At 47.3% G+C, this 15,480-nt stretch overlaps 1 protein-coding gene across 1 annotated transcript in view; it reads left to right on the top strand.

The window, feature by feature from the left end:
- Nucleotides 1-15,017, top strand: part of LOC146189345 (equilibrative nucleoside transporter 4-like) — a 142,344-nt gene extending 127,327 nt beyond the window's left edge. The window contains exon 8 of the mRNA XM_084605244.1: nucleotides 14,794-15,017. Within this exon, the coding sequence (XP_084461370.1) occupies nucleotides 14,794-15,017 (224 nt within the window). The remainder of the gene's footprint in view (nucleotides 1-14,793) is intronic.
- The last annotated feature ends 463 nt before the right edge of the window (nucleotides 15,018-15,480 follow it).

The raw sequence follows: 15,480 nt of genomic DNA, 5'->3' as shown, positions 1-15,480 counted from the left end.
TTGGTTGGTTTGTGGTGTTTTACGTCCCAAAACGACTCAGGCTATGAGAGGAGCCGTAGTGAAGGACTCCGGAAATTTCGACCACCTGGGGTTCTTTAACGTGCACTGACATCGCACAGCACACGGGCGCGTTGCTTTTCGCCTCCACCGAAAAGCGGCAGCCGAGGCCGGGATTTGATCCCGCATCCCTGGGAACAGCAGTCGAGCGCCGTAACCACTGCGCCACCCCGGCGGGGATCGCAATAAAGCGGAAAGCTGAAAATAATAAAAACCTGGAAATAAATTATGATGGACACTTTATATCCGCTTCTAAGGGCTTGACGAGATAGCGTCATTGGCTGTCGTCTGCTGATCCCTTTGCGGTTCCTCGTGAGCTTTCATGTATTTTCTGCTCAATTAATCACTTTCATAGTATTATTTAGTGCTGATTAATGCTAATTAATACCCGACATTCTTATTATAATGCAGTGCTGCGCTACTAAACTATCTAGCTACCTGTAGTAAGCGACCATCCAACAGGGTTATAAAACCCTGCTTTGACCAAGCCGTATGAGTGTGACTGTCCGGCCGAGTATAACTGCCCACTCGGCATTTAGAGCACTAAAAAAATTACAAGGGTTAAGCGCTGCTGAACCAAATATTGTGCGAAAGCATTCGATGCTTGTGACCGAGCGTTCTGCTTCTTCTCTTTTTCATCTTCTTCAGGCCACATATAAAGCTCCACTTTAAAAAAGCCGCATGAACGTGCCTTAGTGACATATAGGGGTAACGTGAATGCCAGGATCCTAGAAGGCTAATTTTACCATAACCGTCCCACGTGAAACGAGAGACCCAATTTGGCAGCTCCTGCCAGCCCATCTCTCGCTTTTGTGTCACATGGGGTGCGACGTCACGCGCTGCACCGCGGCTGCGACCGCGCTACGCCGACTGCTTGAGTTGGTAGCTCAGCTTCTATCCTAGTGTCACGTGGGGTGTGGTGTCACAGCGTCACGCCGATCACTTGAGCTGGTAGCCCAGCTCTCACCCTAGTGTCACGTGGGGTGTGACGTCACATCTTTACGTGGGTACGGCCGCGCCACGCTGAAGGCTCGAAACCTAGACTGGTAATGCTTTTGCAATAAAAGTTGTTACCCATCCCATCCTCCCTTTTCAATGAGCAACTCTGACTGGTAGCTCAAATAAACTTTCTGACGTCATAGAATCTGTACTTGTTCATGCCTCTTGCCAGCTGGCGCGCCTGCCAGTACCATACCCGTGATTCCTCGCGTACGAAGCCGTCAACGTGGAAGCAATACCTTGGGGGATCCGGGTATTTATTGGTATCCTGTTGAAACAAGCACAGAGCGTTTAGCAAAGTGAGACTATCGGTGTAGAGACTAATAAAGCCTAACAAAAAAGCTCCTTGATTTACATATTTATATACCCTAATTTGTTTTTGCATCTGGTGTGACCTTGAAAGAAAAAATACGACTCGAGGCCAAATCAAAAAGAAGTTGGCTATACATTATCACAACATGAATGCATAAGGGTAAAACAGATGAATTCGTATATGCGCTAAGAGATGGAATGCTGCTGTTACTTTTAGCTTAAAGAATTCAGCTAACCTCACTGAGTACGTGGTGTAGAAATTACCTTTTTTCCATAGTAACTGGTTCTTCTGAGGAAAGAAATAAAAAAAAAATCGCATGCTCCCTTCCAACGATATAGCTGGAAACGAAACCTTGCTCTATACCCTCCTTTCTACCGTCTCGATCCTGGCTTTTCTTTCTTTTTTTTTTTTGTTTGATGCGTTGTACCCCAAAGGAGACAGCTCAACAATAGGTGACGAATGTTCTGTCCCAGTTTTCAAAACCTGGGTTGGTGGGGGAGTCGCCCCTTCTAACGGGGAGGAAAATAATAGGAGGGAAAAAAAATATATTTTCGGCTCCCCGGATAGTGTTTATTGTTAGCGTCAAAGCACTCGCCGACATTTGCGGGATCAGTTCTAAGCCTGTGCCGCATCTACAGAAGCACAATGAAGCCCCGTCGGCGGCTCGTTTCGCTAAAATTCACGTCTCGTCGTTCCCTTTATGGCGCCGTGCAGTACCGGTATCGCGTGCGATCCAGTTACTCCTATTCTTTTGAATACGGGCGCTCTTAATGCACATCAGCCTGTGAAGGCGTACAGTGGCTGTGTTATGTGAAGGAACGCGTATCAGAGGCTTAGCCAGTTATATTTTCCCCTTTCAGTGTGTTTGTTTGTTTCTAATGCGTTGAGATTACCTATTGAAATATTTAACCAATGGAATTGGTTAGGATCGGTTTAACCTAAGAGACCACGGGTTAAAGATGGCTGAGTTGTACCTACTTAAAATAAAGCTATCACCGTCGTTTATTTTTGCATCTCATTTCCGATGGAGACGTAGCGCATAAAATATTCACATTAAGACAAACTCATTTTTTTGGCCTTAAAATGAGTGAGTTTCCTTTTGTATGCTGCGAACGAGGCTCCTTAATGCGGCTTTAGGCCATCAATGCAGTTCGGCTTTAAGCTCTCGTTTTACCTCTAGCTATCTCGAGGACTTGCATTAGCCTATAAGTTAGACATATCCTCGGGGAAAAAAAAGGACCGATTGAATGCTACTAACGTGATCCTGCTATGCGAAGACGACCTGGGTAACTAACTGTCATAGCCCTATGAAAACTACGATCGTCATGCATAATCATGTAGCTTTATGTAAATGAGCAGTGACGCATCCACTGCTGCTGATTTGATCGATGTGACACCTTTGTCTTCGAGGTTTGCAACCGCGAGTGGTTGATAAGCGAGAAAGTGGCAGCATTTGTTATTCAGAATATCGTTTCTTTTAAGAACGATTGTCCAACAAAACAATAAAATGCAGTCAGTGCAAATAAACCTTGTGTGAAATCAAACGCCCTTTCTGCGCTGTTAAGTAGTGCTGCTGCCTAAACCTTAGACTTTGCATTAGTAGGACTAATGTGAAAATTCAGTAGTACCTATTTTTACTACTAATGGTGCATTCTGATTAACACGTGTTTAGTACGTATACCTAGCAATAGTTGATATGACGTAACGACTTTATATAGTTGCTAATAGAAGGCTTCGTTACTAGTGCGAGGTATACAGAGCTACTTAGCGTCAAATAACAGAGCTGCGTTGTCGCGCTAGTTATGAGGTTTGCTTTTATAGTATTTATTTGTGGCATAAAGATTTTAACTAACTGTTACTCTAAAGCAACTGTGGCTGCTGTCTTCCCTGCGACATGAAGCGTTTGATTAAAAGGCCTTTTGCCTGCTCGACTGAGCGAACGGTCCTCAGTTGTGTTTAGGTAGCGGGCCTGGTATGTGACCGAAAGGGAAGTGGTAGGATTTTGTTTGAAGAGCTTTTTTTTTTTTCAGAGTAGTGTTTTTAGTTATTACAAGGCAGCTTACCACCAGTCGTAGCACCTGCGTACTCGGCCATGTCACGGGGTTTTGTGACGGGATACAGTCCGTCAACCAATCAGCAATCTACTGTGCCACCTAGCACATTAGAGGGAACCTGTCTATTATGCTACAAAATTTTGTGAATGGCCGAAAGGTCAGTGACGTCACAATATCGCGTTACCTCTCTTGACCAATCGGGAATTTTGGTGGCGGGATGCACGCCTCCAGCCAAACAGAGGGTTCCGCTAGAGACGCAAGGCGCCATCTGCAGTTTCTTTGAATGTGGGCTTCAGTGGCGTAGACATATTTTTCTAGGATTAGTATACACCATCGGTCGAAAAACAATGGGCAAAAATAAGGAACGGAAGAAAGTAGGGAGGGGGAAGTGCAGCGTACAGGAAATGTCTGGGGAAGTTCTGACATCCAAACACACTCCTTTGTTTCGCCCCTGGTGGACTCCAATAAAATTGCTTTAAAAGCAATGTCGTGCATGTGGAATTCTAGGCTTAAATAGAGCTAAGCACCTAGATAGTTGCAGGATCCTCATATGCATAAAAAAGTAACATTATCTGATCGATAACTTGTAATATTGTCGCGTCTCGATGGACTGCATGGAAGGCCTGAAGACCGAAGAGTACCCAGCGTTGATGCTTTTTTCTCTTCCGACAACTTCTCGTGGTCCCTACGGCCGTCTTTCATATGGCGTTTGTGCCTTGTAGTGCTTGCAGGCAGTGGATTAGTTCTAATTTAGCGAGGTGTAGTCGATCATGATTAACGCCATTATCATCCATGCATTAGATATAACTGACATACTCATCAGTATCATCATCCCTGTACGCTTTTAGCTCACAAGAGGACAGATGCCATCGGTCATTGACCTCCTCCTCTTCCTTGTTTCAGTCAGGTAAAACGCCGACATACAATCAATGAAGGGTGGAACTGTGCGCAGGAGGTTTGACATTCTGTGATTTCTGTACTGAGTTCTATACAAATTGCCTCTATGTTCTCTTTGTTTGTTTTTATTAAAAGTAACGTTAAAGCAGGCGGCGGATACCGAGGAGCGTTTCGATCTACGCTGTCTTCCGCCTAATCTGATTACACAACGTAGTCTTCCTTATTTGTCTCTTTCAGATTTCTCTTCACTGTCAGTAACTTCACACCAGAGCTTATCCTGCATGCTTTCGAAATTTCAACCGCGCTATGTCGATGACGACTCCCCCCTTCATTGATGGACAAAAAGGAGGCCTGGAAAACGAGTACGAAAAAGAAGATTCAAATCCGCCTTCTTTGCTTTTAACATTATCTTTAGTATTTGTCTTCTTTTCACGAGTTTAAAACAAGAATGTCGTTTTTCCCTGCGGGAATGCAGATATCGGAGCATGCTTTTCGCTGATTGCTTACAGGCTCTATTTGTACTTGATATTTTATAGGGAAAGGTCCCAGTATAGCATAGGTTACTGGCTTCGGAAGTAGAAGGAAGATGAGACAAGGTAAAAGCAATGATAAAAATAGATAAGCAATAAAATTAGAGAGCTGCATATCTGAACGGGTGCTAGAAGTTTTTTCTAACAGCAACCTGGAGTAAAGAAAAGTAAACAAAAAAACAACAGCTTTTACAGCGAAAAAAAAAAAAAAGAATAGGAAGCGGGGACTCAACATGGAGCTTCAAGAGATGGGAGGGCCAGGCTGGCGGAGAAAAACCCATTGGGAAATCAGCAGGAGTTACACGGCAGTCGGGAGATGGGAGGAAGGCGAACAATCGTCAAAGGTGCTCGGGGTGTCCCTCTCTTTCTTCTTCGCCACCCCTCTTTTTCTTTCGCCTGTTTCCAACCCTTGTCTCGCACCGATAACGTCATCGGAGAGACTGGTGCGCTGAGCTTGGGGGAGGGGGAGAGGGGGGTTGCGATTTGTAAACAAATAGGAAACACGAAACTGCTGTTCGAAGAATACGGTACAGATAGGCGGAGTAAAGTAAGCAGGAGGCTTACGAGACATAAAAAATTCCCCAAAACGTCTAAACGACCGGAAGAAGAGTGTTGTTTCTGCTCCTGGGGATTGAAACAGTTACCTACGCCCCCCCCCCCCCCCCCTCCGTTCACGAACATAAATGGCCGCCTCTTACCGTGAAAATACCCGATCCCTTGTACATAGGAAGAGCAAGAAAAAAAGGCTGGGGGGAGGGGGAGGGCTCAGTTATGAGGCTAGAGTGCGGATAGAATGGCTCGTATTGGGTCGGCGTGACGGAGCGGAAAACGGTAGGAATGAAGAAAGAGGATGTAAACAGGAAAAAGAAGAAAATAAAGCCGCTTGTCCCTTGTTAGGGAGAGAATGCCTTCTTATTTCCCTCGCATGGACGTTTCTCCCCTCCCATCGAGTCACGTAACGCTTGCTGCTTATCGGGACTTATGAGGAGGCAGAGTCAAAGACAAAGACACAGAAGGGCAGAAGGAATGGAAAAGGAAATCAAGGAAAATAAGGAAGAGAAAATGACAGCAAAGAAATGGTCTCTGTCGAGGCAACGTAGCATTTTTGGTGTACAAACACACAAGGGTGCACGGCCACTTCCTACTCTCACCAGTCGACAAAGCCTTTCCGAGGAAGGTATAAACCTGCACGAAATAACGACTGAACACAGCACGGCAAGTGCAGCTAGACGGCCAGTAAACGTGCCGGAGATGGCAGGACGCGACAGGACCCTACCAATACTACCTCCGGCATTGGAAACATCCCTCTTTACGGTTTCCGCGTATTTTTTCTTTAGCCCCAGCTCTACAGGCGGCGCACATACTATTGACTTAAGAGCTCGGACATCCCGATTCCTATCGGGTATAGTGCCAAACACCACCCCTTTCCCTCCCTCCCTCCCTCTCTCCCTTCCTCTCCTCGCTTATGGCGCTACCGACTGATTGGCGTGCGCGGGGTTCGTATTCTTTGTTCCCCTCCACCACTGTAAGCGGTGTCGGCGTGGGGAGTCAAGGAGGGGAGACTATATAGGGACCGAGCGGTGAGCTAGATGCCGGATGTTGAAGAGACAGGCACAGCGGTAGCCTGCGTCCTACCGTCCATGGCGCCGGCGGAAACGGCGGCGCCGTTAAACGCCGGTTCCGCAAAACGGCATTCATTTGTTTTTTCTCCGCTGTTGTCTTTTTCTCCCGTATCCAGGGGCAGAGGGGTTCGCAGGGGAAAACACTGCTTGCCTGTTGTCATGTAGACGGGAAGAGACCGTCAAGGCGACGATGCGCAATTGCCGAAAGTACCAGCTTTGTTGTTGTTGCTGCTGGGAAATCTGGCGATCGAAAACACGTGCTGTGATTCGTGGCGTCAGGGGAGCCAAGGATCAAACCGTAAATGGTTCGGCCGATGTGGAGGAGGTCAGTGCACCGAAAAAGTACAACAACAACAACAACAACAACAACAACAACAACAACAGAGAATAGCCTATAGGGAAGACCACGCACCAGTCTTGTCTTGTTTTAGTGAATCGTCTTGAGTACAGCGCGCCTACGTGATGATTTAGGGAAGAGCCATAACTACTGTTCCAATGTGAGGGCATTAGTAGCACCATGTTGAAAACATTCGGTTTTATAGATCGCTAATATACCTGTGGTAGGCGTTAAAGAGAGCGTTAGCACTCTCGCTTTGATAATAATGAGCATGTATTTGACAGGCGGTATTGGTCAGGCATATGGTTATCAGAGAACCTATGAGGCTGGAACGCGGAGGCTAACGAAAGGGGCTCTATTCAAGTTCAGGGCAACGCAGAGAGCTATGGAATGGAGCATGGCAGGAGTAACGTGATTGGAAGCATGTTGAGTAGTTCAGAGAAATTACTCGAGCTACTGACATTCTGGTGGAAATCAATATGAAATGGGCATGGGTAAAGCAGGTAGTGCGAAGAGAGCATAACCAGTGGCCGATAAGGGTAACAAACGAAGTTCCAGGGGAAGGAAAGCGTACCGGAGGGTGACAGAATGCTAGTGGGAAGAAGTGAAGAAGGTTCGCAGGGGTCAAATGGATGCAGCTAGCACAAAACCTGGTTATTGGAGGAATATGGGAGAGAACGTCGCCCCGCAGTGGGTATAGTCCGGCTGATGATGATGATAATGACGACGATGATGATGATGATTGGGCAGGCAACGTGGACGGGAACGGGCTCGTCGGAGGCACACTGGCATACCGTCGTTAATTTCTCATTCGCTCATGGAAGTCGCCGGACGTGTGGTTAGTATGCGGGCTGTGCGATATCACGTGAGCAGATGGCATGGTCGTGAATGGAGGTGTTAACCCGGGCAGTTCCTTTAGTATGGAAAGGTGAGGCGATTATTTAGCACGCCCGAATACATTCTCCCTCCGTTTGAAGCCGCCTCCCAGCCTCGAAAGATCGTGTTGATGCCTGTGACAGGCGGCATAGGAGTATCCACTTGTCTGACCACTAGGTTAAGGTTGTCCCAGTGATTTCGAAACATCCATCAACTGAAAAAAGTATAGACGGCTATTGGGCATTTATTGTGGTTTAAATCATTTAAAAGAAAACCGCCATAGCACGACAAAGTACTCAGAAATGATCCTTACTTTCTCGATCAGTTCCTTGCATAGGCTATGACACCTTGTGGCACGGTCTAGAGGAATTTCTAACGCCCCGTGAATCATACTGACAGTGAATTTTTGATTGCTGACTAGGAAAATAAATATACTTTACCACGTCGCCGAGAGTTGTTGAACACGTTATTATCATTACAATGGAATGCACAGCGAATTCTAGAACTGCATACAGTGGCGGCGAGTGCCCGTCTTATCTTCGTACCGGTTCTGTGTCATTAGTACTTTTCACAATAGTATGGAACGCAAATAATAATGCTTCTGCGTAAGGTACGGGTAATATCGCTGAAAACCGAGAGAGATACGAATTGAATCGTGGAAGACCTGCGTAGAACAGGAACCGAATAGCCGACACTTGTGCAAGTGCACTCGGACAAAAGGAGCATCCTTGAGAAACACCTGAGCCCACCTTTACGATGGCGTCTACGGCAGAACAGATCTCTCCCCGGAGAACGGAACACGAAGTTACTATACTAACTTCAGGCGATTGTTTTATTTGTCGAACGTTTATAACACGAGGGGTTTGCTTCTGAACCATACCTTGTGGCTCTACCTCGTATCGAATGTTCCAAATCATCTAAAGTTCAGAATATCTTTTTGCCCTACCCTCACCTGCTAGAAATATATTCATGAATTCTAAACGAGCTCCACAACATGGCTTAGGAGCTGACTCCCTGGGCCCTAAACTTTCGACAAGAACTTTACGTTCTAGTAATGGTGAAGGCATAGAGTGATAGCATGCCGTATGCCAGCATAATAACTGCGTGAGAGCAGCGTGTGGATCATGACCCCCAGAGATCGGGCGTAAATGTAGCCTTTGCTGAACCTTAATTTGCCCTTCCGGTCAGCCATTTTTAGGAGACACCGTTAACGTCATGAAAGTCGTCACTCGAACAGAATACGTCACGACGCTGAACTATCCATACCGCGATGATGTGATAGAATCTGAATGATGTGCAGAGTAAGAGTGGTGCCCGTTTTCGAAATATTCCTTCACTGAAACTACAGGGCGCCTTATTCAGAGTTCTTGGTAAATTTATGGCAAACGAGCCTGAAAAGACAAACACAGCAGGGAAGACAGCACTACAGAAGCGTTATAGTTGTTGTGAGTAAGCGCTTGTGGTGTGTTGCCTTTTCTGCTGTGTTTGTCTTCACTTTTCGCGCTCGTTTACCATGAATACTTACCAACTTGCCCAACTTCTCACGTTAACGAAATTTATTTCTTCGTAATTATTCGTAAAATGCTTGATAGCCTGCGGACAGATTCGATTAGTTTGGAGCAATTGAAAACAATTTTGCATCCGCTGCAGATTTATTTTGTAGCAAAATCTACACTACGGCGCTATTTTTGAACATTTCGCCGTTAAGTCGCCAGGGCCTGAAAGAACGCCAACTCAGGCCTCTCCTTTAATGTGTAAAAGGACATTAGAATCAGCCTGCCATGACGTTTGAATTCACGTTACCCCTATGCCATTCAGGCACTTTCATACGGCTTAGTTAAAGGGGAACTCGGGCTTTATATGGGGGCTGGGCCTAAGCTGTCACGTCGTATACCCTTAAAGGCAGCGCTTAAGTGCAAACCATAATTTTGTAGTGAAGAGTACACCACGTTACCCTTGATAATTTTGTCGGTACCTAAAAGAGCATTCCCTTGCCAAGCAACCGGTTTCGCCGCTCTTGCAAAGGAACAATCACAAGAATAAGAAGACAAAGAAACCGCCAGTGGTAACTCGGCAGTTGCCATAGAGTTTCTTACTCTTACCTAGAGGGAAAGCTGTGCTGCCGTCTTATGGGAGTTTACATGGAGTTTCCAGACGGCCAGTTCAGCCACCATGGGCGCTCAAAGCATCATGGGCCGGAGAGCTACCGAGTGCTTTGGGCGTCCGTCTCGGCTGCGGGAGGTGGTCAGTTCGAAACCCGCCGCCGGACACCCACCGGTAAAATTGGGTACAAGCGTCCCGCGGCCTGGCGCCCGGCTCTTTCAGGGGTGTGCGCTTGGAAGAGGCTCTGCTAACCCTGCTGTTGTGCTCCCTCGGGGTCTTAGTTTCGAACAAAAAAAAAAAAAAAAAACCCAGGGAAAGCTGTGCTGCCGTCTATGGGAGTTTACATGGAGTTTCCTGACGGCCAGTTCATCCACCATGGACGCTCAAAGCATCATGGGCCGGAGAGCTACCGAGTGCAGAACTACAACTTTTGGCCAAAACTAATACAAAGATAAACGTTGTATTACCCTAAATAATGTCTTAAGACGGAATATTGTGACTATAATGGCAAAAAGAGAGAGAAACAGCATGTCAGTGTGAGATTTATCCAATATAAGCGATGGATCTTTCTTCTATTGGCTTAGTTTTGAGCAGCACAAATACCAATATTTCGCACTTAATAGGCAAACTTTGAAACATAAAAACGTTATGAAAATATTCATGGTTATGCAATCACTTAAGAAAGTTTTTAGTGGCATTTCTGGAAACAGAAACTATTTATTGGCGACGTCTGCTTTTGCACCTTCGCTACTATGGCTTTCACGGTCTATGTACGCGCCTTCAGATGATGATGATGACGAAAAAGAAACATTGCAGTAATGCCACTCCACGCACTTGAGAAAAACCGACTGTCCCGCAAGAAGTAGCACACCGGCTCATGATTCCTAGCGCGCCCATGGTGGCTGAAGTGCAGCGCCCTCAGCTTTCCCTCTAGTTAGTGTAAGGAACTCTACGGCAGTTGCCACCCTGGTAGTGACGAACAGCAACAGCGAGTCGCCAGCAGCGAATGGTTTCGCTCCACATTCGGTTCAGCAGCGTTGAATCCCTCCGAATTTTTATTTAAAGGGCGTGTAAGGGCGCGGAATCCTGTGCACCTTGGAAATATTTGAACCTCTGTTAACCTTTAATACACGACCATCGCGGAATGGAGTGCGTTAAGCACTGCCAATCTTCAATGGCAGGCGGCGTGTTCTGACCTGGATGTGTGTCCACGTGACAGCCGCGAGCATGACAGCGTTCACTCGCGGAGCACGAAGCACCCACCCAATCTGAGCACGAGCCGATGGGATTGCGCCATACCCTGGTTTACCTCATGGTAAGGGCCGTACCCGCACCGACAACATGGTTCTCTAATGGCCAAGCTTGAGCACGCCTCGCTACGGAACGAGAGTAGAAGCTCACTCATACCTCTCTTCCAAACAGGAGCTTGGCACTTCGCCGGCCATGTGGAAATCAGTTGCCGGCCTCGCTTTCAAGAATGGATCTTTGAACTTACACGCGTATTCCAATGACTTGACAACGCTATTGACTCGCTTTCTCGAGATACATTGTAGTAGCGCGTGCGAAGGGAAGCCTTTGGCGGTTTCAGGCGGACTCCTGAACAATAAGGCGACACGCAGCGAAAGCTTGCATACTGGTACGTCTGAGCTATCAGGACTATACTAGCCAAACAGAAGTTAACAACCTGTATAGGTCTGATGGAGGAGGGCGGAGACAGCGCATCTCTTTTTGTAACTTAGCAGGGCACGATGCTGTAACAAAAGCAGTCTCTCAGAAGTATACCGGCCAGTACGCGACCCTAGCCGCTCGCACACGTGATTCCGCATCTCAGGTCGTGTCGCCTACCAGGAGCATAGGAGAAGTGCTATTACATTTAACACTCTGCCGCAGCTCATGCTCACGTGATACTGTCAACTTAACGTCCACTGGACATATTTTATAACGTTCCCAGTTGTCTTGTTATATGGGGCAGGTTGTGAGTTCGGTTCCCACAATGGGTGCGTTGTTTTCTCTTCTATTTTACATTTAAACACATTTATTCATAAAATGAACACGGTATTAAATCAGGTTCACAGACAAAGAAAAAAAAATAAACAAAAAATGCCCTACTCTTTGGCTTTGCCGACTGCTAGCGTTTCTCCTTCGTGTATCATAACGAGCCACTCATTTCTCATTAATTCTCTACTCTTTCTTTGTCTCTCTCTCTCTCTTTATATATGTATATATATATATATGGGAAGTGCATGACAATATATATTGTCACGACTGAGGTCACAGGGAGCCGTGAACGTATACGGTACCGTGAAGGTAAGACCCAAGAGTAAGGTAGGCTTCTAGCTCCGATGACAGTGTCCATCACCAGCGCGCCTCTCGAGCCAACAACCGCTTCGTCGTCGTCGGCACTAAGCACGGCGGCCGCGCGGCGCTAGGCATGTGGCATTATTCCCCCCCGCGAAAAGGAAACATCGTCCCGATGTCAAGTTGAGAAGAGAAAAAAAAATTAGGGGTGAGGTGAACTGTACAATAAGTCAAGGTCTCACTTGTAGCGTCAAGGTTTCAAAACGCGACGTTGACACAACGTTCAGTCACGTGAAAAGTACGTCTTTAAGAACACCACATGCACAATTTCAGGTCGCTAACGCCGAACACTGACGGTCACACTTCCATCTGGGACAACCTCGTAGTTAACACTGTTTAAGCGGCGCAGGACTTTATAGGGTCCGAAATACCGGTGTAGCAGTTTTTCACGCAAACCTTTGTGGCGCACGGGGGTCCACACCCACTCTTGGTCCCCTGGTTCGAAGTGGACTTCCCTGTGCCGAGGGTTATAGTATTGAGTGTTGGTGGCATGCTGCTCCTTGATGTGCAAGCGGGCCAGCTGGTGGGCTTGCTCGGCCTGTTCCGCGAAATGGGTGGCATCGAGTTCGACCGCTTCATCCCCGCACGGGAGCATCGCGTCTAACATCGTGTGGGCCTCCCTGCCATATACGAAGCGTATTGGTGTAAACTGCGTTGTTTCCTGCAGCGCCGTATTGTAGGCGAAGGTGACATATGGCAGGATCTCTTCCCACATTTTATGTTCAACGTCAACGTAAATTGAAATCATGTCCGCCAACGTTTTGTTGAGTCGTTCCGTTAGGCCATTTGTTTGTGGGCGATAGGCGGTTGTCGTGCGATGATCGGTATATGGCTGAGAGTTAAGGAGTCCCGCAATAGCCGAGCTGTAAATGCCTTGCCTCGGTCAGTAATAATGGTCGACGTTGCACCGTGTCTAAGCAAAATTTCATTCATAAAGAAGTGAGCAACTTCCCCGGAAGAACCTCGGGCGAGTGCCTTTGTTTCAGCGTAGCGTGTCAGGTAGTCTGTGGCGACTACGATTCACTTATTTCCGTTTGAGGATAAATGAAATGGGCCTAAAAGGTTCATGCCCACTTGCTCGAATGGTGTGAAGGGTGGGTAAATAGATTGCAACATGCCGGATGGCTTGAGCACGGTTTTTTTTTTCGCCACTGGCATTGTCGACAAGTCCGGACGTAACGTTTAACGCTCGGAGTAAGATGTGGACAGTAATAGTTCTAGCGGGCTCGGTTTAGGGTGCGTGTAAAGCCAAGGTGACCGGAAGGTGGTTCGTCGCGGCAGGCCAGGAGGATTTCGTGCCTTAGATCAGCCGGTATGACTAGCAAGTATGTTTTTGCACTCGATGTAGAATTCTTCTTATAAAGCACCCCGTTGCGGATGCAGAACGATGACATCCCCCGAGCAAGGCACCGGGGCATTGTAGGGCGTCCACCTTCGAGATGGTTAATGATCAGTCGCAGCTCGGTGTCGGCACGCTGTCTGGAAACGAGGTCGGACGTACTGACTTCTCCGAGGAAGCTATCGTCATCGGTTGCGTCTGACGGAGGAGGGTCGATGGGAGCGCGGGACAGGCTATCAGCATAGGTGTGCTTTCGACCGGACTTACAAGTAACGTCGAAATCGAACTCCTGCAGGCGCAATGCCCAACGTGCTAAGCGGCCGCAAGGGTCTTTTAAGTTTTTCAGGCAACGCAACGAGTGATGGTCAGTGATCACTCAAAACGGTTGGCCATAGAGGTACGGGCGGAACTTAGCAGCGGCCCATACTACCACCAAACATTCTTTTTCGGTGGTAGAATAGTTGGAATCAGCTCGTGAAAGTGCACGCCTGGAGTAGGAAACTATTTTGCCGACCCCGTCTTGGTGCTGAACTAGAACGGCACCAAGGCCGACGTTGCTCGCATCCGTGTGTAACTCTGTGTCGGCGTCGTCGTCGAAATGTGCCAGGATCGAGGGTTACTGAAGCCGGCGTCGTAAGTCGTCGAAAGCCATCTGCTGCTCGGCGCCCCAGCAAAAAGATGCGTCATCTCGAGTCAGTAGTGCCAGAGGACTGGCCATCTGTGCAAAGTTTTTAATGAACAACCTATAAAAGGAGCACAGCCCTAAAAATCGTCGGACTGCTTTTTTATGGGTGGGTATGGGAAAGGCAGCAACGGCAGCAAGTTTCTCGGGGTCAATTCGGATGCCGTCAGCACTGACGATGTGCCCAAGGAACTTCAATTCGGTGAGCCCGAAGTGACACTTTTGAGGTTTGAGAGAAAGGTTGGCAGACAGAACAGCTTCGAGAACAGCAACTGAATGTGAAATTTCAAAAATAGGCTTAGAAAAAGAGCCCCAAGACATTGCTTTGATGCCCTCTTCTTGGAAGCACCGCTATCAAAGCTCTGGCGAGCGCTACCAACAGCACAATATAATGGTGTTTTTGAAAGCAGCCGTCGTGTTTGGTTAATCTGACTGTCATATGGCTATGCAACAGGCTTTTTATGACTAACCGGCTGGAGCAACAAAAGATTCTTGTATGCGAACCACCGGACCGGATAAAAACTGTGGCGATCAAACGGTTTCTATACGACCCAGTCCATCAGCCTAGCTGTTTTTTTTTTGTTATTATATATAATATGGCATACGTCTCATTTGCTCCTTCGCAGGTGGCGTGGTGGCCCGTTACCAGGTGGGCCGTAAGGTGTGGCCCTACATGATCAGCATGGCGCTGGTGTACATGGTGACGTTGTCACTTTTTCCGGGTATCGAGAGCCGCATCGTATCCTGCCGCCTGGGATCCTGGATGCCGGTACTTCTGATGGCGCTCTTCAACGCTGCCGACTTCATTGGAAAGGCGAGTGAAGTACAGTACACATCTGTGATCGATTAGATGCTGGTTATTTGCTCTAGCTATTTGTAGAGCAACTTGGGCACACCTGAAATCGACTTACCAGTGCAAAGGTATAAGCAGCCACAAATAAAAAGTACAAAAATAGGATATCTCCATGGCCTATGTGGCCTAATTGTGTGCCCAAAGCATCCGACTTCATCTCGTGTCTCCCATGCATCCCGTACGTGTCTGCATCCGCCATGTACTCGTCGGGCGGGGGGGGGGGGGGTCGATCATCAGTAGCACGGGGTATCTACCGCTTACCCAACAGGTGCAAGCTTTCTTTTTACATGGATTAAGGCTTTTTTAGTTAAAACGCCTGAAAAAGGTTTTGCTGACACCACTTTCGCATAGGAGAGCACCTTGTGCCCACGTAATTGCGCGATAAACATTATTCATCGTTATCAATATTGTCATTGAAGATCTCAAAGCGCTCATAGCTTAGTTGAAAAGGCTATTTTAG

This window comes from Amblyomma maculatum, chromosome 5 (genome assembly GCF_055883805.1).
Source record: "Amblyomma maculatum isolate TAMU_Amacu chromosome 5, ASM5588380v1, whole genome shotgun sequence".
In the NCBI taxonomy this organism is placed as follows: Eukaryota; Metazoa; Arthropoda; class Arachnida; order Ixodida; family Ixodidae; genus Amblyomma; species Amblyomma maculatum.
The sequence above is the reverse complement of the archived record's forward strand: the minus strand, read 5'-3'. Positions and strand labels throughout refer to the sequence as shown.